The 23,165-nt window shown below is 46.6% G+C and overlaps 1 protein-coding gene across 3 annotated transcripts in view; it reads left to right on the top strand.

Moving 5' to 3' along the window:
- DAAM2 (dishevelled associated activator of morphogenesis 2) overlaps positions 1-23,165 on the top strand; it is an 858,328-nt gene that overhangs the window by 740,958 nt on the left and 94,205 nt on the right. For all 3 annotated transcript variants that reach the window (XM_069608749.1, XM_069608748.1, XM_069608750.1), the window contains 2 exons: positions 11,215-11,322; positions 13,727-13,787. In XM_069608749.1, coding sequence (XP_069464850.1) covers positions 11,215-11,322; positions 13,727-13,787 — 169 coding nt within the window. The remainder of the gene's footprint in view (positions 1-11,214; positions 11,323-13,726; positions 13,788-23,165) is intronic.

The following is a 23,165-nucleotide window of genomic DNA, read 5'->3' as shown; positions in this document are numbered from 1 at the left end:
TATTCAACCACAGTGTTGAAATCTCTCTCGTTTTACAGAAAATGTTGTGCGATGGAGGGGGGAGGAGGTCTTGCCACAATTGGGTCAGCAATGACAAAGCCATTGGAGGGGCTTCTAATATCTTGGGGTACAATCTGTAAAGAAATTCTGACGGATTTGGGAGAAACCAATGAGACGCTTCTCGCAAACCCTGAGAGTGAAGAGAAAACTGGATGATCTAGACTTGATCCAAGCATTGGAACAGAGGTCAAAAGCAAAACTCTATGGAAACAACTTCAATGACGTTAGAGCAAGGGGCTCACGGCCACCATACTCAGTTACATTTCCATGCAGATATAAGCGTGCACATTAGGCTGAATGTTTGTCCAACAAAGAAAGTCACAGAGGTGCGCAAGTCAGTTGCTCTACAAAGCTTTCAACGCAGGCTCTGTGGCCACAAAATAGAGACTTTATTTCACCTCACCTTAACTTGCCATTGCTTTCAGAACTAAATAGTTGGGAACATTTCTCAGCAAATGTATAACTTTGTGACCGGAGGACTGGTGGGGGCGGCTTATGTCGTCCCCCCAAATCTCCTTGACTCTCGCCCTGCTGGCTTTTTAAAAAGAAGTATTTGAATTACTATCAGAAAAGCAGTAGTTGAGCCCATTTTCTTTTTCCTGTTTTTTTTTCGTGCCACAGCTTAATGACTTAAGGACTTAATTAATTAACTACTGAAATGTCAATATCTTGTTTTTTCATTTTATTAATTTTTTGTTTTCTGTTATTTAATGTTTCTGAATAGGATTGTTCTGTTATAAAATTTCTTAAAAAGCTTAAGGTTTGCTTTTTAAAGCAAATTTTTTATTTTATTTTTGCATTTTTAATGTGTTCACACAGCCCACGGGCATGGAGGCGCTGTTACAGAATTGTTTGTTTTTTAGTTCATAATTGTTTTTTTGTTTTTCTCTTAGTTGAGCATTTATATCGCGCTTAAACACCCAGAGGTTTCTAAGCGCGGACCCAGGGATCGAACCTGTGTTGCTCCGTGTCATCTTGTTTCCAAGGCGCGCACGTTGCCACTGAGCTATCCTCCCGGGACAAATGCTACTTAAAAAAAAATAAAAAAGAATTCAACATTATGTACATCCTATATTCTGTTTGGCTCATGTTCAGCGTTTCCCCAGTTTCTGTTCGGATGGAGCAATACATCCGATAAACTTTTGAGTAATGCAGAGCCATCCAGGTAGCAAAATGGCACAAGCAGGTTAGGTGAATTGTGCCAGGGGCAAGATTATCAAAGATTTGCCCTGGTGCGAAAAAGTGAAAATGCAAAATGGAGCCAACACATTTTGTCCCAATCCATATGATCTATAACAGTTTTCACATGGGCAAAAATTAATCAGGCTGTTGTTTGCCCTTTATTTGCTGCATAGAATGCATCAAAAGACGTCTACTATATGTCTTGTCATGTTAGACAGCAAACATGGCAAATAAAACAGCCTGCTCCAATTTACGGCAGTGAAAACATTTCTAGATGATACCGATTGGGGCCAAACCTGTTTGCCCCATTCTCTATTATCAGAGCAGCAAAATTGGTGCTAAATTAATTTGCTCCACTTTTTTGCACCAGTGCAAATCTTTGATAATCTTGTCCCTGATGTCAAATAGCAAAAGAAAAATTGACACAATTGCAGAAGGAAAAAGGCAAAATGGCAACAAATGGAAAGCGAGAGTCATAACAAGCTAAAGGCCTGTAGAAAGAACACAGACATTATTGAATGGAAATGAGCATTTTGCAAAAGGTTTTGCAGCCAATGAATGAACAGTGTGAAGCTGAGTGCAGAAGCCGAAGTCAAGACATCATCAGCCACAAGCTGTTCTATTTTTGTATACTTGCTTTGTCAGTGGTATATGTTGTGCTTTTGCATGCCCACATAAACTGGCTCACCACTTATTCTCATCTTTGTGCCATTGTACAGACAGCCTTCCTGGGAAAACGTGTGCCACCTGTAAGTCATTTCAGATTCCCTGATCTTCAAATAAATAAAAATATAACTGAATCAAGTAGGAGTCGCCACTAATGCTCCCTTTATTAATAGGACGTTCATGAAAACCGAAATGTCCGTCGCTTGGGATGCTTATGAAAAGCAATACTGGGATTTCCTAGTTGAGCCTCTGGCATCCTCTGTGATTATGGGCTCACAGGCCCCAACACAGGGACCTTGACTCTATTTCTGAGACTATTGAGAGCCGCAGGATAAAATACAGTATGGGTGTGAGTTCACAAGCCGGAGCTGGCCCAACTCTTGACATGCAAGGATGACTAGCGCAGATTGGGAGCTACCCTCAAATTGATGTCAATGTTGGTTTAGGCGGTCCTCCCGAGGTTAGAACCGTAGTGGGCTGGAAAGAGATTGCAAGAAATAAGCGCCATGTTCAGGTTAAGATTTCTGCTGTTCCGTGCGCAGCGGAAATCTTTGCCGGACGGATCCTGAAAGATGAATCATTGGCGGGAGCGTGGAACCGGGAACCGGCAGAGGATTGGAGCGGACTGCTACCCCCATAGTGCCAAGTGAACACTAGTGTTTCCTACACGTTTATGATGTCTTCCTAGCAATTTCGGCCTCTGGAACCAGCATCAGCGTTGACCCTGAGAGGAAGGTGGTTGGGCGGTAGTGGAAAGGAGCTTGGTAACTGTATCCCCTGTGTGCCGATAATTGCTTGTTCTACGGGGTTCGAATCCTAATCCCTCACTCTGAGCGCTCGCTCTGTATTTGCTATGGTTGGCTTAGCAGCCATTTGTGCTGAAAGATCTTTCAGCGTTTCAGTTGGCAGTGAGCTACCGAGAGATAATAAGTCAAGGCCAGAGAAAACAAAGGGCCTAGCACAGTAAATTTGAGCTACAATTCATTTAAGCTCACACCTCTGCAGCTCATACATTCTGTGTGTGCTTAATCCACTTTTCTGCTTCCATTTTCAACCTGCAAAGTATGTAGGTCATCCCTGATCTGACAGCCTCTACCAGGTCTATATAACTGGTATCTTGAAGTTTGATCTGCTAGAATTCATAGATTTAGAATAATCAAATTCGTGCCCATTAAAACTCAGATCTAGTGCCCACAAGAAACCCTTGAAGAGTGATGATCCCACGAAAGAGAGGTATAGAAAAATTAGCTTGCGTTTCTGGGTTTATTTTAAAAAGACGTTGGCCCTCATTGCAGGTATGGCGGTAAGTGGCACAATTGGAGGTAATTCCGTTCCCACCAACTTTACCACAACGTCAAATAATGACTCACAGAAAATTGGCGTTAATTCTGCCAGCGGAAATTCCATGGATGGAATTTCCGCTGATGGAAATGCTGCTGATTAAGCTACAGTAACATTAATTTCTCTGATTATTGGCAGAATTACCAACGCTTGCTCGGTTTTCGACAGTAATTCCGATGCAATTACTCTTACCGCCAATGGTGTGTGTGCGCCCGCCATGTTTTGATGCAGTGGAAATTCCACTACACACCACAGCGGCACTGGTATTTCTGCAGAGGTTGAATTACCGCCAATTCTGACCCATACTCGTACTGAGGGCCATATATTCTTGGGATCTGCTTGGGTTTTAAATGAATGCCTACATTACTAGATGGTACAGTTACTGTTAGTTGTTTTCTAGTGCCCCATTTTCAAGAGATCCGGCACACTGCCCTCCCCATTGGAAGGCGCAAAGAGTTCAGCATTTTAGCTGCTTTCAGAATTGTGGAACCCTGAAGCTTTCTTGACTTCAGTGGGACCTCTGCAGGCTCTGATGCCCAGAGATCCCCAGGACCCCAATGGCCCAAGAAGGCCTGCACCTTTAAACCTGCTGGCATCATCCATCAAGAGATTGTCACCACGGGTCGTAAGTAGCCTCTACTGTACAGTACGTGTATTGCTTGGTGCCCCACTATGGCTACCAGTTCATCTGCCCACTTAGATGGTCTGGTGATGGTTGTTCTCATTTGGGAAGGGTGTCCTAACATAGCTTGCTCGGCTTATGCTCAACTGCAATATTGAGTGGATGGAGCTTGAGACATCAAAGCCCCATCTCAAGAATTGAGAGTGTCGAGCATGGTCAGTCCGCCGGTGTCACTCAGGAATTTCCCTCGATTGCTGTGGTAGCGCGTCGCTGTTCCTGTACTTCCTCTTCAGTTACGGCAGCGTGCCGGGAGTAAACAGATTGGAATGGAAGAAAGACTGCATCTTTGTGGAAGAGCGGGGATTGAAACTGCAGAATCACAATGGAATTGGAGAATTGCCTAATGACAGATGCTTAGTTGTTCCTGTACGCCAGTAAACTATCATTGCACTAACCGTATACGATCACACACCCCCGCCCCCACCCTTCAGCTTAAGACCAATACCTCCTGATAAGATCACGAGGGCTCAGGCCCCAGCAATCATCCTCCACTTTCATGAGAACATTGCTTTTGGATAGTGGACTTGAAGTTCTGTACACGATTTGCAGAGTACAAATTTGCAGGAACTGCTGAAATTTAAAAACCTCTTGATAAATAGATTGGAAAATGAATCCTACATATATAAATATACACCCCCCCCCCTTAGACTGAAGCTGGACAGATAGCCCGTGAGCATCCATAATGAAATTATTATTATATGTATTTTATTATACGCTTAATACCTAAGAGGTTCCTAAGTGCAACCCTGGATTCGAACCTGTGTTGCTCTGCATCGTTTTGCTTCCAAGACGAGTGTGTTGCCACTGTGCTACACTGCCCGTGCCTTGGGGTCTATCTTTGTTCCCTACAGAAATGTTAAAGCTGCTGCTGTGGGGAGCCGTAGGCCTCATAATTCTCCACCTATCATAAGGAAGGATTTACCGTTCATGAATAGAAAGGAGGACAGGATACCTCTTCTTTCAAACTCTCACTTTATTTAACTAACTTCCTCTTCCTCTCGAGGCTCCTCCTCTTCCTCCTCCTGCATCATCTTCCTTTACCATTTCCTTGCTTGCTGCCTCCTCCCTCACACCACCACCCCCTCAAAATGGGCCTCATTCCGACTCTGGCGGTAGCCATGCCTGTAAATACCAGCATGGCTGCTGCTGGAGTCATGAATTTACCGGCACCCGGCAATGGGCAATTACCGGGGCATTCCAGCCCCACCGGACCCAGTAATTGCCCATTGCCAGGTGCCGGTATTAATTACTCCCCATTCCCTTTTGAGCCCCATAGGGCTCAATTGGGAATCGGGAGGTCGGATGCACCGGCACCATTCGTGAATGGTGCTGGTGCATCCGACATGGTCTGCTCGCGGGTGCCGTTCCGCCCGCCAGGTCTGACCTGGCGGACTAAAAGGCACCCGCGAGCAGACCTCGTAGTTTGCTGGTCAGGTAACAACAGTAGCAGCAAGCTTACCGGTACCGTTGTTACCAGACCGGCAACCTTATAATGATCATGATGTGTTATTTGTATAGCGCCTTAATCCAAAGCACTTTAAAGAGTACATATTTACATACAATATCACCCAACCGAAATTGGTACTCATTTATCGACCTCGGAAGGATGAAAGGCTGAGTTGGCCTTGCTGGCATTCAAACCTACGACCTGCAGATCACGCTCAGATCACAACAGCAAATGCTCAACTCGCTGAGCTATCTTACCGGCTATCATGAGGGCCAATATCTCCTTACTTCCATATTACACTTCTTCAATAAGTCTGCATGGCCACAACACCACCTATATTTAAACAAACAATTATGAAAACATTTCTACAGCTCTGTGATGTTTTTCCATATTAGGATTTAAGGCACGCTATGATCTAGTGAGCAGTGAAGATCTGGAGTCGTGCCCTTTATCAGGCTTGCCACCATTCTTGCAATGCAGTGTATCTGTGATCCTGCTCGTGTCCCCTAGCACATCTGTTGCATTTGCGTTGTGGACGTTTCAGCCCACCAGCCAGTCTATTTTTAAGGCTAGAAGGACATGTAAGTTGTCCAGAGCGCACCGTCAAGGGAGTTTCTGAAATGTGCAGAACAAAACTATGTGTAAATATGCAGACACATTTTTTACATTTCTGTGGGGACAAAAGGTAAAATGTGTGGGTACTCTTGAAAATCCGAGGCAGCAATACTAAACATGTAAGCGATTATTCGTCAATGTGTTGCTTAACATAACAAAAAAACTGCACTCACTGTGTTCATTTTTTTTAACCGTCTAAATGAGTGCCTTCTTTGCTGCTGGCCCGCCTCTCAGAATCTACCCATTCAATTTTCCTTTCTCATTCTGGGGATTTCTCTCTTTCGGGAAATTCAGGCATAGCAGGACGTTTCATAGGTAAAGAGAAAATGTGTGGGAAATGTCCACCATCTTCAAAATTGGAGCGTGATTTCTAAAATCTGCAGGAAATTTAGAAAAATCTACAGTGGTAGGGCAAAAAAACTATCACACCGGTGGCTTCTCCTGAGATCTCTTATCTATCGAAGCATTAGGCCCCACTCAAGAGGTCCATTGACGGTCTTAATGATCAGATGTTCTGAGACCTTGTGAGGAATTCGACAATCCGCACAGGGAGAGAGCACTCCCCTAAGCTTTTTGATAAATAAAAATGAATGATGGGAGATCAGCCTCCGAGAAATGTGTATGGCCATTCCGCACACATTTCATCTGCTGCCTGCACGAAACGCATAGTCACGTGTACTGTGGGAAGACACAGCCTACAGGTCATATTCAGCTGGAATGTGACAGCCACAGGTACATCAAAGCATCCCAAGAAGGGGGAAGGCACGCTTTCCTCCACCCATGAGCAGCCTAATTTAAATATCAAAGGCTCCAGGGATCTGCTTTCCGTTTGTCTAATCCGGCTGGTGGCAGTGCATACTAACAAGATAATTGAGGCAAGCTTGAAGGGGCTTGGTTGCAGGACAGACAACTGGAAAGGCGTGACTAACGCCCCTTTGGTATGCATTGTGTCAACTTGAAGCTAGTTCCAACCTCTCTGTATGAAAGGCAGTGACTGGCCTGTCTGGGTTCAGCATTTACCACAGGTGTCCCTGTAGAGGGACGAAGGATGTGATGTGGGAGAGACAGGAAGTCTGCTCCCATCACAAACTTCATGGGAGACCTGCGCTTTAATCAAGAGTCACAGAGTGCTCAGTTAACCAGAGAGAAATTTTGATCTACAACAGACAGGAAGATGGGTGGGACTTAGGTATGTGTTGTCACCCCTTGTCTTAACTCTTGCAGAGCACTCTGGTCCTGACCTCAGAGTGTTGGTGGGTGCCCAAGATTCATTAATTAAGGTAGTCTTAGCCTGCACCAATCACTGGGGCCCATTTGGCTTTAAGAGTGGGATGAACCCCTTACTTGACAGGTCATCCAACGACTTCAAAAGTAGTAAGAGGAAGGACTCATTTAGGGCTGAAGGTACAGTCTACCTTACATCTTGCGCCAGTGAAGGAAGGCCAGGTGCTCCAAGAGGGAAGCAAGATCCCTCCCCTAAACATCTCTCAGGCAACAGAGGGAGATACTGGGCTCGGAGGACCCATCCAGCAGCTCCAGAACCAGTATCCAGCCAGCACATAGCGTGCCCTGCTAGGTTCTGTCAGCAAGCTCCCTAGGTAGGAAGTGCCAGAGAGTCTCTGGACAAAGGACAAGACCATTGCCTGCAATCACTCTCCTGGGCTTTGGCCTGGACCCCAGTGAAGAAGCTAGGAACTCCACACAAGCATCAACCAGCATTCCATCTTTTAAGGACATTTTCGAGACAGTCGAGTACTCGAACTGCATCCGGCCGCACTGCTGACTGTTGTCACACCGCAGTCACAAGAGGCGCCATCTGAGCCGCCTTGACCAGCATTTCAGATTTGCCAACCAGCACAGAGACAACGATTCTTGGCCCCGCGCCAGAGAGCTTGCAGATGTCCGTCCAGCCTTGCTTGCCAAACTACCTGCCACCTGGTACCTGCAGCTGTCTCCCCCCACTAACTCTGTCTCAAGTGCTGCAAAGCACCCTGGAACCGCCTCATCGCAGTTGAGTACCAAGAACCTCCTCAGCTCCAGGTACATTGTGGTTCTGCTCCCCTGGTCCTTCTCCGAAGGCCCCTAGAGACGGTTGCGACCCTTTGCCCCAATGGTGCTGGAACTGAATAACCTTGAACAGTAAGACTGATTACTTTACTAACTACCCTCCTGTCACTATCCATAGTGCATCCCTTTCCTTCATGAAACTGTCTGTCCTCAGTGTTCCTTTACAGGGTGGTTGTATTTGTAGTGTGCTAGAACTGTCTGTTGTAGTAATAATAAAGTAGATATTTTGTAACAACCTTAACTGGACAGTCCCTTTTATCATTGGGTAATAATTTTATGTTCGCTATGTTGCAACTAACCAATGATCCATGACCTTGTGGAGATAAGCCTGCTGTTCCGTCCACAAAAATTGGAGAAGGAGGTCTTATAGTTCACTTGTGTTCCAATCTGTTTGGATCCCTTCTGGTGTACTAGAGGGGTGGAGTTGATTGATGGTTTAGAACCCCATATTCATCCCTGGACCACCGGTGCCCCAGAAGATGATTCGTCACAGGCCTGGTTGTCAGAACATCGGGTGCTGCAATGTATTTGCTTTGGATTCCCTTGCTGTGCTCCACTGCCACGAATGGGAGGCCTGAGTCCCTTCACTTACCCTCTCTCCTGTTCTGTAGATAGCGCTCCCTGCAGAGCTCACCGGAGGTTGATTGTTCTTGGCTGCCACTGGGAATGGAACTCTGGGTGGTGGAGCTGGCTGCTGGGCAGCAGCTGACTTTCAAACTCTGGTGTGGGACTCCCTACGTGGCGCTTGATGCAGATTGCCATGAGCGTCTTTCAGCATGGGAGCCTACGTCCTGGAATGAAGTGTGGGCAGCTGGTGGTGAGCCAGCAGGCCTCGGGTAAACCCGATATACTTGATCCCAGCAGCAGTATAGTATCAGGCTTAATACAGCAGTGTACACAGTGAGCAGAGGAACCCCCTGCAGTGCAATGCCCAGAGCAATGCCAGGGGTTAAGATTAATTCTAAATCTTCCAGCCATCACCTCTTTTGTTTTGCTAGAGTCACCCCGAGTAGGACGGGTATGCCCAGATGTGGGCCCCCGTGCCTGCTGGACCAACAGACCCAGCTTCTCCTCACCAATGAGGCCCAATAAGGCTGAAACACGTTTGGAGATGCTTGTGGTCTTGTGCAGAAGGGATATTACCTAGCAGTTTGAGCTGGACTTCCCCTTTTGGGGTGGGGCCAAGCCTGATTTGCATATGAGCTTTCACCTTTTGTAATGGCTTGGCGGGTGAAGAACGATGGCTGGGAGGGTTGCCCAGAGCAATCCCAGAGGTTAAGATTAATTCTAAACCTTCCAGCCATCATCTCTTTTGTTTTGCTGCACTCGCCCCCTGCAGTAATGAACAGAAATGAGACTGGTGAAAAATCTCTGCTATAAGGGGTCTGAGAGGAGTATGTTGTCCTTCGTAAAAGGTGACCTCGATTGTGACTCCACACATGGACGAGGACCACAAGGTCTCAGGCTCATTGTTCACCTGATTTAAGAATCTGGTGGTTGTTGCTTCTCTGGCTTGGAGAGCTTCCTGAATGTCCAAGGTTTCTAGAGGGTGGGATCTCTCTGCGGAGATGATTTATGTGTTCTGGTTTGCGACATTACGCCTCCTATAAGATGTTGCTCAGACACACTTACAAGGATAACAAAAAGTCAGATTTCTTTAGTCCAAGGAATAAAAGAGGAGAGGATCATACTCAACAACTCAACAAAAAAGTTCTGAAACTGGAACATAAGGTGAACAGAGTGGAGCATCCCAGGTAACAACCCTCACTACCACACTATCAAAGATAGACATGATGCTTAACATGATGGCTGAGTGAGTGGAGAATTGCCAAAGAGAATCATTGATGCACTTTGTAGGATTCCCAGAAGGAGTTGAAGGGGCCGACCTCAAGGTTTTTTTTAAATCTGGTTACAGGAAGACCAGGACTTGTCTGGGAGCACCCTACCAGAATGGATCACTAGGTGCTTCTGCTTTTCAGTAAAGGGTGGAGGAAGGGTGGGATGTGGCGCACCTCTGATTATAGCTCATCTCAGAGGTCGGCTGACGAGAGGTAAGATCTTTGAAAGGATGAGGGTGTGAAAAGAGAGGTTGTGCTTGCATGATAATAACATTTTCATTTTCCCTGATGTGGAGGAGGCGACTAATCAACAGAAGAGAATGTTTGGTTGGATTAGTAGAATTAAGGAAGATCCTCCTCTCTGAAAAGGTTAAGGTGGTGAAGAATACAGATACTTAGGGGTTTTTTTTTACCCTGGAGAGAGCAAAACAGCTGCTTGGTACTTTGGAGGCTGGCCATTAAGGACAGTGTTGAGGACACTCTGCCTCTCAACCTCTACATGTTCGGCCTTCACTGGCGATTGACTGAGGGTTGGGCACAAGTGCAAGATCTACTAACTGGGCTTGAGACATGTTGTCCTTAGAGGTCCTGGGCTTGGACGCAATGTGTGGCGGCTATTATATTTGAAAGTGTCTTCATTTAAGGTTTTTTGGGCACTACCTTCTGGGTGGTTATAACTTCTGAAGGACACTCGTATGTTGCATTTTGGGTTTTCTGCTCTCGCCAGCATTTCCCAGACCCCTCTTAAAGAGAGCTGAGCTTGGGTAAGCATTGTATTCTGCCAGCTGCAATATTTTGGGGGATGTTGTTTGATGTTGGATTTTCCGTAAGTGTTGTGTACCTGCTTTGAAAAGTGTAAATAAGGATATATTCTCAATAGCATAACCTTTACAGTGCTGCTTCCTATGTATATTTCCTTTTGCATGGACTCAGGAGGAAAGCTCAGGGGCAACGCGGTCGCCTTGGAAACAAGATGACGCGGAGCAACACAGGCTTGTACCCAGGCTCCACGCTTAGAAACCACTGGGTATTAAGCGGATTATAAATAACCAATTATGATCATAACGGTCGAAAAAATCGCCATTTATTTACTTTTTTTTTCTGCCAATAAGAGAGTTTCCATATGTTTTTCCAGTCTACATTTAGTAGAATGTGAACTTCTCCTAAAATTAAACCTAAGCCTGAGCCAAACATCTAATCTTTGACAATCAGAGCAAACTCGATTGATAGCGCTGCGGGTACTGGCATGTCCGGGTGATTGGTTTTGTTGAGGCTGTATAGAACCACATCTTACTCATGCTGCCCTCTGATTGCAGGAACATCACACTTTTGCACTACTTGATTATGCTGTTCGAGAAGACGTACCCAGACATCCTCAACATTCAGACTGAACTGGAGCACCTGCCGGATGCAGCCAAAGTCAAGTAAGTCCTTGCGCCAAAACGTTCTGTATGTACGTATGTGTGAGCACCGCACAGTAATCCCTTACGCAAACAGGGCACCTCCTGTTATCAAACGTTGGTCACACCAGCAGTATATTTTACGCAAAATGGGTGCTCCAAATGCTGCCTACAAGTTATCAAACGAATTTTGGTATAGCTAAGTTTGTAAAAGGACCCATTGGGCCTCATTCCGAGTATGGTGGCAGTCATGCCGCTATTTGCACCATGACTACAGTGTAATGTAAACGCATTACTCCAAAAACATCAGTAGTATCAGCAACTTGAAGTTTGCGGGCCTTGATACAAGTGTGGTGGTCTGGAAGCAAGGGTGCCGGTAAGCTTACGGCACACTTGTTTCCGAACCACCACATTGCAAGTCTGACTGCCAGGGCTGCTGCACCTGGCAGGTCTGACCTGCCAGGTTCATTGGCTTTGACAGGCAGAGTTGTGACGAAAGCAACGGCACTGTTAGCAACGGTGCTGGTGCTTCTGTGAACCCACACGGGAATGGGGACTAACATTTTCCGGCACCCAGATTCCTGGTCCGCCGGGTCTTTCTCTCTGAATGCAACTTGTACCTTTACTCATTGGCATCCATCCCTCTTCCTCCCCAACTCGGCATTTCTCGCTCTTCCTTACCTGGACGGGGTTGTACATCCATGGACATCATGGGAACCTCACCAGTTTGTCGACTCTTGCTTCACTAATTCTTTGGGCTCCTCAGAGATGAGTGATGGTTCAAGGAGTCTCTGCCTTGGCTTTCAAAGAGTAACTCCTTCTCCACTTCTCCATGTCTGTTAGTATTCATCTTGTCTTCCTGATTTTGGATGCGGCTTGCTTCTCTTCCTCATTGTGCGTGGCCTCAGTCACGGACACCCATCACATCCAGTCTACATCAGACGCATAAAGCAGGACAGGGTTCTCAAGACCACACCTCGAGTAACCTGCATGGCCAGCAAAGCTTGTTCGCTCCAGATCTAAGACCCCAGCCCACTTCCTTGTGCATTAGCTGACTGCAGAGATGAAAGAAAGACTCCCGGCAGCGATAACTCAGGCAGCTTTTGACATTGAATCATCGCACCTGAAAATAAATAAATAAATAAATACACATATCTGCAATTTAGAAAACACAATTTTAGAGCGGTTCATTATTTAAGAGCATCTTTTAAATGCATGACTAGCCTTTTATAGCGGCATTATGAGTCCATGTTATTTTGTTATTCTTTCATTGTGTTTCTAAGTGCCAAGGACGAGTATAGACTTGCATAATAGTCTGGCACTTAAGGTGAGGTGGTCATAGTGTTCTGTTTTTAAATTTTGTCTATTAGGTGATGCTTTAGCACCACCCAAAAGCTGAAATTATTACATCAGAGCAGAGCTAGTAGGGAGATGGGATATGAGGAAGGGCACAAGGTTTACAGGGTGTTATTTGGTTATTTACCCTTTCATCGACTACCCAGGGCCCTTTTGTGTTTCTGCGTTGTGTTTCTAAGGCTAAACTATGGGCCTTGTTACAACATTGCCGCTATCCTGACGGTAAATCTGCCGAGATACCGGCAAATGGTAATACCATTACCGCTGTTGGATTCCAAGTGCCAGGGTGACGTGTTAACCCTGGCACTTGGACTCCTTGAGGCATTTGTTGGTATTACAGGTGCCGATATTACTGACGCCGGTAATACTGGCGATTTCTGCAGGTCGGGTGGAGGAATTGCCTCCAACTCTTAGCTGGAGGTAATTCCTACACGCCACCGGCAAACTCGTAGTTGACTGGTGCAGTACCATGCCAGTATACTTAATTACCAACAAGTTAATACCGCACCGTAATGAGGTCCAATGTCATCATGGCGTGGTCATACTGTTTTCTGGTTTCTGTTTTGTTCATTTTGCTTTGTGTTTCTAACCATACTTCATGTCATGATGTTTTGTAGGTTTTTTTTGTATTCCTAATTTTGCATTTTTTCTCAATGGGGTGCTCATACTGTTTTGTGGTTTCTTTTTTTAAGTAACCCCCTTGTGTTACTAACCTTGTTACTAACCTTACTTTGTGTTACGGCGCGCCAACACTCTGGGCCTGATTCACATAACGTTTTCCTATGGGATGTGCCATTATAAAACGCTTCCATGAATCAGGCCAACTGTGCCTTCATGAGGAGCTCCTGAAGTCTGGTGGTTTGCCATCGCCATGCCATCAAGATGAGGTCACAGTCTTCTGTGGTTTCTCAATGGGGTTCCAATGGTTCTAACTCCTTTTCTGGCCTGACTTTCTACGGAGAAGCAGCACAAATCCACTCTCATGTGGGCTAGAAAGATGGAGAGCTAATAGATATGTAGCACAGCGTCATTACCTGGTACTAACCGCCTTGCCTGTGCTTGTCCCTTGCAGCCTGGTGGAGCTGGAGAAAGAAGTCCACAACATAAAGAACGGGTTGAAGGCCGTGGAAGCTGTAAGTATTTCACCAAATCCTATTGTTCGACATGCCATCGTATCATATATCATGCCTCCTAGATTGAAAGTGATTTGCTGATGTGTAGATGCATGCTTTCATTTTACCTGCGGTCACTCTCTGGCAAAGGCGAAGTATGGTGCGTTTTGGAAGCCGCTCGGCTGCGGTACAGGTATTGTGGGCACCCAATCAGCAGGTGTTAGGGTCTGTGTTTTTTTACTACCATACACTTCTTATTTTGACTGCTAGAAAAGGGGTGGGAGTACTTGAGAGATAGCCCACTGCTTGAAACACACAATGTCGGCCTCAACTACTCTTGGCTATTCGTTCTCTTCTGTAGGGTGTAGGGTTGTCACCCGGGGCCTCATTCCTATATGGCTTTCTTCCTGCACACGCAATATATTTTGCCATCTGCCCCATTTGCAATGACAGAAGGAGCCACAAGCTTCCAATAGGCCTCTTCTGTCATATGAAATGGGTGACCACTACTTCTTTACAATTGCTCACACACCAGTGAAGCATTGCTGCAAATTTTAGGGGCTAAAAAGCCCTAGTTCTCTCTAGGCTTGACTACTCCAATAGCTTCCTCCTGAATCTACCATCTTCCACTCTGCGACTCCTCCAGCTAATCAAGAGTAGGGCAGCGAGACTTATTCTTGGCCCTAAGCCCGGGGACCGCATCCCTCCTGCCCTAGAAGTCTTCACTGGCTCCCGGTTGCTACACAGATTAAATTCAAATCCCTCTGCATCATCCAGAAGGCTGTCTGGGCCCAGGAACCTCACTATCTTCAACTTTATCTCACTAGATACTCTCCCACTAGACCACCACATTCCTCTGGCACCAACTCCCTGTGTGTAAAGCGCTTTGCTAAACAGAGAGTAGGTGGTCGTTCACTTTCCTCAGTGGTCTCCCTCCTATGGAATAGCCTCCCCGTCCCTCTGCGCCTTGAGCAGGATCTCGTCAAATTCCAGAAGCTCTTCAAGACCTTCCTCTTGACCTCCTCCTTCGCTTCTTCTTTCCTCTGCTAATCTCACAGTTGCTGTGATTGGTGTCCTCGGCCCTTATGCATCCTCATGGCCCTGACCTCCCTCACCAATTCTGCCCAGCTCCTGTCTATCCACAGCACTTGCATCTACACACCCTCCTCCCTGGAGGTTTTGTACTTACACCTCCCGAGGCCCCATCCGTGTAGCACTCAACATTCCTAGCGCTTCATCTGTGGCTCACACATGAGCTCGGACTCCCCAGCACTTACCCCCTCTTCCCTCTGTCTTGCTTCACTTGCACATTCTGAATACTCACAAGGCATAGCAGGTGCGTCCCTTCTACCTTTTACCCCCCACTGCTCTTAAATATTGTGTTTTGAATTTCTTTTCCCACCCTTCCTCCCTCCGTGCCCTGTGGGCACGTTGAAACAGTATTTTCTTATTGTATAAGCATCTAACAAGCAAACAATAAATAAATAAATGTTGCTTTTTCAGCAACTTTCCAAACTTTTTTGACCCTAGTTAGTTGGTGTGGTCTGTTTCACTTCCTAATGATTGCCTACCCTAAATTGCATGCAAATCAGGGGCTGCTATTGCTGGTGCACACTTGCATTATAGCGCATGCACAACACACCTCCAGGGTGCTGTTTAAAAGATGGAATAGTGAGTCAATTGGAAGCTTCTCAGGCCCCTCTATGGGCTGTGCAATGACATACTGCCCCGCCTTAAAAATCAGAGGCAATCCATCTGGTGCAACTTTGGGAGCGGGGCAGAAGTTGCGGCCCAGAGCAGCCGTGCTCTGGAAAAGGTATTTTCTTTGTTGACTGGGCGCAAAACCTTGATACACTGCGGGGACGTCCACCACCCATGCTGCAGTGTTTATTTATTTAATGTATTTATTGTATTTATTGTATTAGTTGGTAGCTCCTAGACCCGGAGGTATCACGGCCCAAAGAAGACAGTACATCGTGCATCACAAGAAGGTTAGGAACAGTAAGGTTCCTTTACATCAAAGATAGTCATATTCAAGCATAGATAGTAGGCTGTAAGAGTTACACCTATGTGTTGAATAGTAAAGTGTTTACTTTCTTATGAAACAGTGTGTGATTCCTCTGTCTCCTCCTACCCTCTCCACGGGTGTTGACCCGTGCTTCACGATGCATGTTTTCTGTTAACCATGTATATGGTTCCTGGCTAGTCATGTTTATCCCTTATGCATGTGCTGCCCTGGTTGCTCATAGATGATAATGGCTTCTCTGTGATGTGATCGGACAGTTTAGCTCGGTACGTGCAGTGGCCTAAAGCCCCAGTCAGAATCAGGGCCACCTTGTTGCGTCATCATGATCACGCCAATCACGCGGCACTGAGGAGTCCCAAGCAGATGACATTGAAGGTGGCTTGAGTGCGGTGCCCTTCTCTGGTGTAAAACACAGATTTAACGGTATGGTGCCCTAACTAACTGCAATGCCCTGAAGATCAGCCTGACCAACAAAATGGGTGCCGATCCACAGCGAACATCTGCACCCCTGCACCTCAGAGACGTCATTCAGCCTGACCAACAAAATGGTTGCTGATCCACAGCGAACATCTGCATCCCTGCACCTCAGGGACATCATTCAGCCCGACCAACAAAATGGTCGCCGATCCTCAGCGAACATCTGCATCCCTGCACCTCAGAGACGCCATTCAGCCCGACCAACAAAATGGCTGCCGATCCACAGCGAACATCTGCACCCCTGCACCTCAGGGACGTCATTCAGCCTGACCAACAAAATGGCTGCTGATCCACAGCGAACACCTGCACCCCTGCACCTCAAGGACATCATTCAGCCTGACCAACAAAATGGTCGCCGATCCTCAGCGAACATCTGCACCCCTGCACCTCAGGGACGTCATTCAGCCTGACCAACAAAATGGTTGCTGATCCACAGCGAACATCTGCACCCCTGCACCTCAGGGACATCATTCAGCCCGACCAACAAAATGGTCGCTGATCCTCAGCGAACATCTGCATCCCTGCACCTCAGAGACGCCATTCAGCCCGACCAACAAAATGGCCGCCGATCATCAGCGAACATCTGCACCCCTGAACCTCAGAGACGTCATTTCACCAAAATAGGAAGTGGCATTGTTTCGAAGTACACGATGAAACATATGGTTACGGTATCACTGTAAATACCATATGTATCGTTAAAATCAGTGCATATAGGCCCATATTACCAAATTACTATGAATGCAAGCAGACGTCCAAGGCAAAACGTTACTGATGTGTTATTATATAGCACTTACGCTTAAGCGTGTCATATAGAACAAATACATACAGTATCACTCAACCTGTGTTGGTACTCATTTATCAACCTCAGCAGGAAGAAAGGCTGAGTTGGCCTTGCCGGGAGTCGAACCTGCAGATCACACACACATTGCAGCAGTTAGCGCTCTACCCACCAAGCTATCGTACCGGCCATAGCTACCAGAAAAGCAGCCACTCCAAAAACAAAGCCACATGCTACTGGACACAGCCCAGGAGCCTCCATTTTTTAGGGGTAGTAAGGGAGACCACAGGAGTAGCAAGGGAGACGTCAGGGGTCGCAGTTAGGGGTGGACTGGGAACTAAAAGAGGCCCTGGAAATAATTACTGGGGACCAAAAGAGGCCCTGGAAATAATGTTCAAAGTGGCCCCATATGACACATTTTCAAGAAGCTTAATGCTTTTTCTTTGAGAAAATTTGGAAATACCACACAAAAGAGGCCCAGGGTGCTTAGGCCCACCGGGAAATCTCCAGAGTTCCCTATAGGCCAGTCCACCACTGGTCGCAGTTGCGACCCTTGCTAACCCCTAAAGGACGTCCCTGCTGCACCTGCTAATTTATGACTACCAGATTGTAGGGTGGCAACAGCTTGGCACGTTGCTGAAAACGCTTAATATCGGCGATGCTTCGCTGGTGTGTGAGCAATTATAAAAAATAGTTTGCAGTACACATAAAACAAGGAAGCAGACCTCTTCGAATGTTGCTACCAACGCCATTTTTTTCCACCCAACAACTTGGGATTCCGTAAAAATCACTTCACCGCCACGAAAAGGAAAAAGTCATGTTGCCAGCAGCTGGGAGAAGGAAGGGTCCCTCTGCTATAAAGTCTGACCTCAGATGCCATCACGGGAGCTTTCTAATGCCCCGAGGTTGCCTTTGACATGAGTACAAGGTAAATGTTTTTCCTGCGCCTGGCACGGGCTTTTGACAATCTAAAGCCTGGCTCGTGGCACCCTGGGACCAGGCGCTGTTCTTGGCACGCGCCTGTGGACGGGTCTGCGCCACGGTGCTATTAGAATAATCGCCCTGTTTACAGAGGGTGACCACAGACTAGGAGCACGTCCCCAGAACGGGCCGTTCTGTCTGATTTTTCTAGTCTGACAACTCACCGCCTGTTTGAGGAGATGCGCTTGATTTTCTCGTGTGAAAAGCTGGACCCACGCATTTATTTCACCGAATCCGTGTTTCCCAATGTCCTGGACTGGAGACAACCTGGCCGTGTGACCTGGGGCGGGTTTACATCCGGTTTCAAATGTACAGTTCATTTCCCTACGGCTCATTAAGGAGTTAAACAGATTACTGGTGAGTAGTCTTCCTCGTCACAGTCGAAAAATTCCATTCCACAAGTCGGTGTTGTTTGTTTCATTTAAATATGATCACGCAAAGTGGTTGCAGTAGATCATATGTTATTCTCGGGAGAGAGGGAGTGAAAAAGCGCCATTTCTATGCTGTAACTACTGCAACCCTCCTCGTACCCCACCCCCGCCAATCACATCTAGAAGTGAGTAACTTCGAAGGAGGTACACAAAGCATGTAGGTATTGTTTGGTTATTTGCCGACCCATTGACTGCCCATGGTGCTGCTAATCGCGATAGCCATTCCCATTCACCTCCTGCCCCGCCCTACCCAAAACACATCCTCTTAGGATCTCTTTGAGCTTGCTTTATCAAGCATTATCATCAAACTGCGTGGTCAAAGTGCCTGCAATTTATTTTAAAGCAGTCCTCTGAGAGTCAATGGGCCTCATTACGAGTTTGGAGGTAGCCATGCCGTTTTCAGCGGCATGGCTGCCCCCAAACGCGGGTCCGGGTCCCGAAAAATGGGATTTACCGGGCCATTCCAACATTTGTGGGCCCTGTAAATCCCATTTTCGGGACCCAGACCTGCTACGTCCACATTACCATTTGAGCCCCCCTAGGGCTCAATGGGAATGGGGAGGATGCTAACAACGGACCCGTTAATCACGGGTCCGTTGTTAGCATCCTGTTCTGCTAGCGGGTGCCGCTCTGCACGTCTGGTCTGGCCAGGCGTACAGAGTGGGACCCGCTGCAGAACGCGTAATGTGGCGGCCCGGTATGAATGGTGCCGGTCCCTTACCGGCACCTTTCATACTGTGGCCACCACTGTCGTAATGAGGCCCAATGCCTTAATTGAAGCTCTAAGTGTGAATCTGCTGTAATACAAATGTCTTAACCAAGTGGGCCTTGAGCCATAGATTTCTAAGCCGTGAGCATGTCCTTCACCGAATTCGTCTTAAAAACAAGCATTGGCAAAGCCCACCCTTTTGGTATTAGAGAGGCATTTACCAGGAACTGCTATTATATGCCCAGGCACTCGCAACCTTGGGCAGCTGCGACCATTAATGACCAGTTAGTATCATTGCATCAGGGCATGGCAATTACCCATCCCATGTCTGCACAGAATCTAAAACTTTTGGCATTGCCAATGCTTGCTTTTATTAAGTTTTGGAATTTATTCTGGAAAAGGTGGCACGATAAGCCTGCCTTGATAAATGATTCTCCTTTTTGTGTAAGGACTGTGACGAGGAAGGCAGACGCGGAGGTGGGGGGGGGCGGGCAGATGAGGTCTGGGCCCTGGCTTGGGACTGGTGGTGGTGAATGATTTTTGGATTTAAAGGATGGGGTCTAAACAGGAGGCAGATAAAAAAGAAATGATCACCTCAGGAAAAGCCTAGTCCTGGCATGATTTAAAAAGTAAAGCCATTGTGCTTGTCAACAAAGTTCAGGGTCCATTTTGTAAGAGGGGTTTCGTGGAAGGCACGCGCATGTTTACCCTCCGAAGAGAGCAATACCGCCAAGCGTTCGAGATATCCGCCCTGAATACGTAGAGGAAGGTTTCCTAGAGAATTCCTGTTGCTGCTGAATATTTGCACCGCATCAGCTATTCTGGAAACCCAAGGTGTTTGGCATACTGTGCACCCTGTGGCTGGCGAAGCTGGCATGCAGTGCAATTACAAGAAATGCCATCCACTCGCAGGGAATGGCATATAGAAAGGTCGCCATTAGAGACCCATACGGGCATTCCCAGGTCTACGCTAACCCAAATCGACCACGCCATTCATTCCATGCTGAAAGTCCACCATGTCAACCCTTCCCCATGTCACCCCCACCAGAAGCAATCAAACTAGCAGGACCACCAAGCAACACATCAACCTAAGATGCCAAAGGACCTTCTTTGGCAGGTTACTGAGTTCCCCCTCGCTGTCCCATTGCCAAATGACTCAAGCAAGCATATGTGCTTAATGACTCAAGCTACCATCACTGCAACCGCAGATGTGTAATGGCTCAAACAAGCATCACTTCAACTGTAGATGCGTAATGGCTCAAGCAAGCATCACTGCGACAGTAGATGCTTAATGGCTCAAGCAAGCATCACTGCAACACTGCCAATATCGATGCTTAATGGCTCAAGGAAGCATCAATGCAACCGTAGATGCTTGCTGACTGAAGCAAGCATCACTGCAACCGTAGATGGTTAATGGCTCATGCAAGCATCACTGCAACCATAGAGGCTTAATAGCTCAAGCAAGCCTCACTTCAACAGTAAATGCTTAATGGCTTAAGCAAGCATCACTGCAATCATAGATGCTTAATGATGCAAGCATGCATCACTGCAACCGTAGATGCTTAATGGCTCAAGCAAGAATCACTGCAACCGTAGATGCTTAATGGCTCAAGCAAGCATCACTGCAACCGTAGATGCTTATTGGCTCAAGCAAGAATCACTGCAACCGTAGATGCTTAATGGCTCAAGAAAGCATCACTGCAACCGTAGATGCTTAATGGCACAAACAAGCATCACTGCAACTGTAAATGCTTTTAATGGCTCAAGCAAACAATGATTGAATTAATATCTGGGCTCTAACAACTGAATAAGTAACTTACGTGTCATCCTATTGTTGATTTCACTCACGTCTGTCACAGTGTCATCACACTTGAAAAAAATCACTCATTTAAAAAAAAAAATCTTTTGATGTAGCTGAAAAAAATCAGCCTTTCAAAAATAACATTCATAAAATAAAAACTAATTTAAAACTATGCAAATGTATTTTAAAATTGCACCCCAGATCCCCGAGTTATGACATTCCACACTCATGGAGAGATCGTATCTCTCCAGCTCTGAAATCTCTCCACTGGCCCCCAGTGGATGCAAGGATTAAATTCAAAACCCTCTGCATTGTCCACAAGGATTTCTGGGGCCTGGGTCCAAAATACCTTCAGCTATCCCTCTGCAAATACCTCCCCTCTCGAGCTCTTCGCTCCTCTACCTCCAACTCCCTCAGGGTTAGTCGTTTTCAAAGAAAGAAGCTGGAGGAAGATCTCTGTCTTCTGCTGGGGCCTCCCTCTGGAACAGCCTCCCTGCCACTCTAAAACTTGAGGAGAACCATCTCAGGTTCCGGAAGCACCCCAAGACCTTCCTCTTTTCATCTGCCTACGCTCCCCCTTTCCCCTGCAGCTCTGTTCTCTCTTGACACTGTGCACCTGGCCACCCTCTGTCCTTCAGGCCCAGGTACCTGCTCACCCTGCCACCCTCCGCACTGCCTCTGGGTCACCCCTTGCACTGGGGTCTGTATCTGTACCCATACAGCCCCCCCTTTTCTTCCTGCACTTATCAGACCTACCCTGTCTGCTGCCTTAAACCTAGCACTTGCAAATTGCTGGCTGCATTACCACTGTTTGTTGCCTTTATTATTTATTTATTGTTATTTATCTGTTTCCCCTCTGCTTTGCACTTTCCACTTCTCTCCCCTTCCATGCACTTTCCACCCCCCCCTCGCCTATGCACTTGTGCGTTCTCAATGTCATTGGGCCTAGTAAGATCACTGTTTTGTTCTCCCCTGTTCCCCTCCCTTGCCTTGTTGCGCTCTGAAACGCTTGTGTACGAGCACGATAGAAATAAAATATCAATCAATCAATAACGCGCCACAACGCATGTGATGGGCAGCAAGCTTCTCAAAATGGCGTCGCAGCTCTCTGCACGGAACACGCCATGGGATCCATTTGAAGCCAGTTCCTTGTTGAAGGTGGCAACACCAGACTGCTCCCAGCCTCTAGATCAGGGCAGCCCCCTGCCATGGAAAATTTCCCTGCCGAATATAGGACAGCCCAGAGCAGCTCACGAACAAGCACTGTTGCATTCAGCCATTGCGCCCCAGAACAATTGCTCCCAAATAACCCCAGCCAAAAATGTAAACAATCAGATCAAGTAATGGGTACATTATACAGGATAAACTACTCTTAAGATTCTACAAACGTACTTGTACCACGGAAAGTGTAATTTGGTATTTTCATTCAAGCATATTATGATAATCGTTACAATATGATGGTGTCAGAGAGGTTGGGTTCTTCTTAAGTGTAGCAATTTGTGCCTTGTGACCTTGGGCAGATCACGTATTCAGAGCCTCTGTGGAAATGGGGAGGAAAGAGACCAATCCTCACTTGAATTTGGAGATGTAGGGAGAGGAAATCTTTGCATACACCGTGGATATTTAGCTTGTGTGTTGGAGGAAAGCAAATCATTCAGTACTGGGAGATAGAGATACTTATTGCAGTTCATTTGTGTGATTTTTGGCAACAAGTATTTTCAGAGCTTTTGTCATCAGTGGGAAGGAAAAATAGCACACTGGGAGACTAACTGCAGTATAGCTGTGTGATCATGGGCAAAGAAAATACTGAGAGGTAATGTTTTCCATGAGAAGGAACTAAAATGGAAAAGTGCATGAAAGTGAAAGTATTCAATGCAGTGCGATCTTGTGATCTTTGGCGAACAGTATATGCCCAGATATTGTGTACAAGCGATGGGGAAGAAAGCAATCAGTGGATCAGTCGTTTTTGTGGTTGGAAGGAATAATTAAATTGCAGCCATGTGATCCTGGGATCCTAGACAAGCAGCATGTCTGGAGATTTTCTATGGCAATAAAATGTTGGAATAGAAGCTATCAGCACTGGAATGTGAATGCATTATTGCAGACAGCCCTGTGATCTTCTGCAGACAGCATATTCTGAGCTCTTATTTTCATTACCAAAATGACACTGAACACAGTGCAGGGGCCTACCCTGTG

Source organism: Ambystoma mexicanum, chromosome 4q, assembly GCF_040938575.1.
Source record: "Ambystoma mexicanum isolate Mex_15411 chromosome 4q, UKY_AmexF1_1, whole genome shotgun sequence".
Taxonomy (NCBI): Eukaryota; Metazoa; Chordata; class Amphibia; order Caudata; family Ambystomatidae; genus Ambystoma; species Ambystoma mexicanum.
The sequence above is the reverse complement of the archived record's forward strand: the minus strand, read 5'-3'. Positions and strand labels throughout refer to the sequence as shown.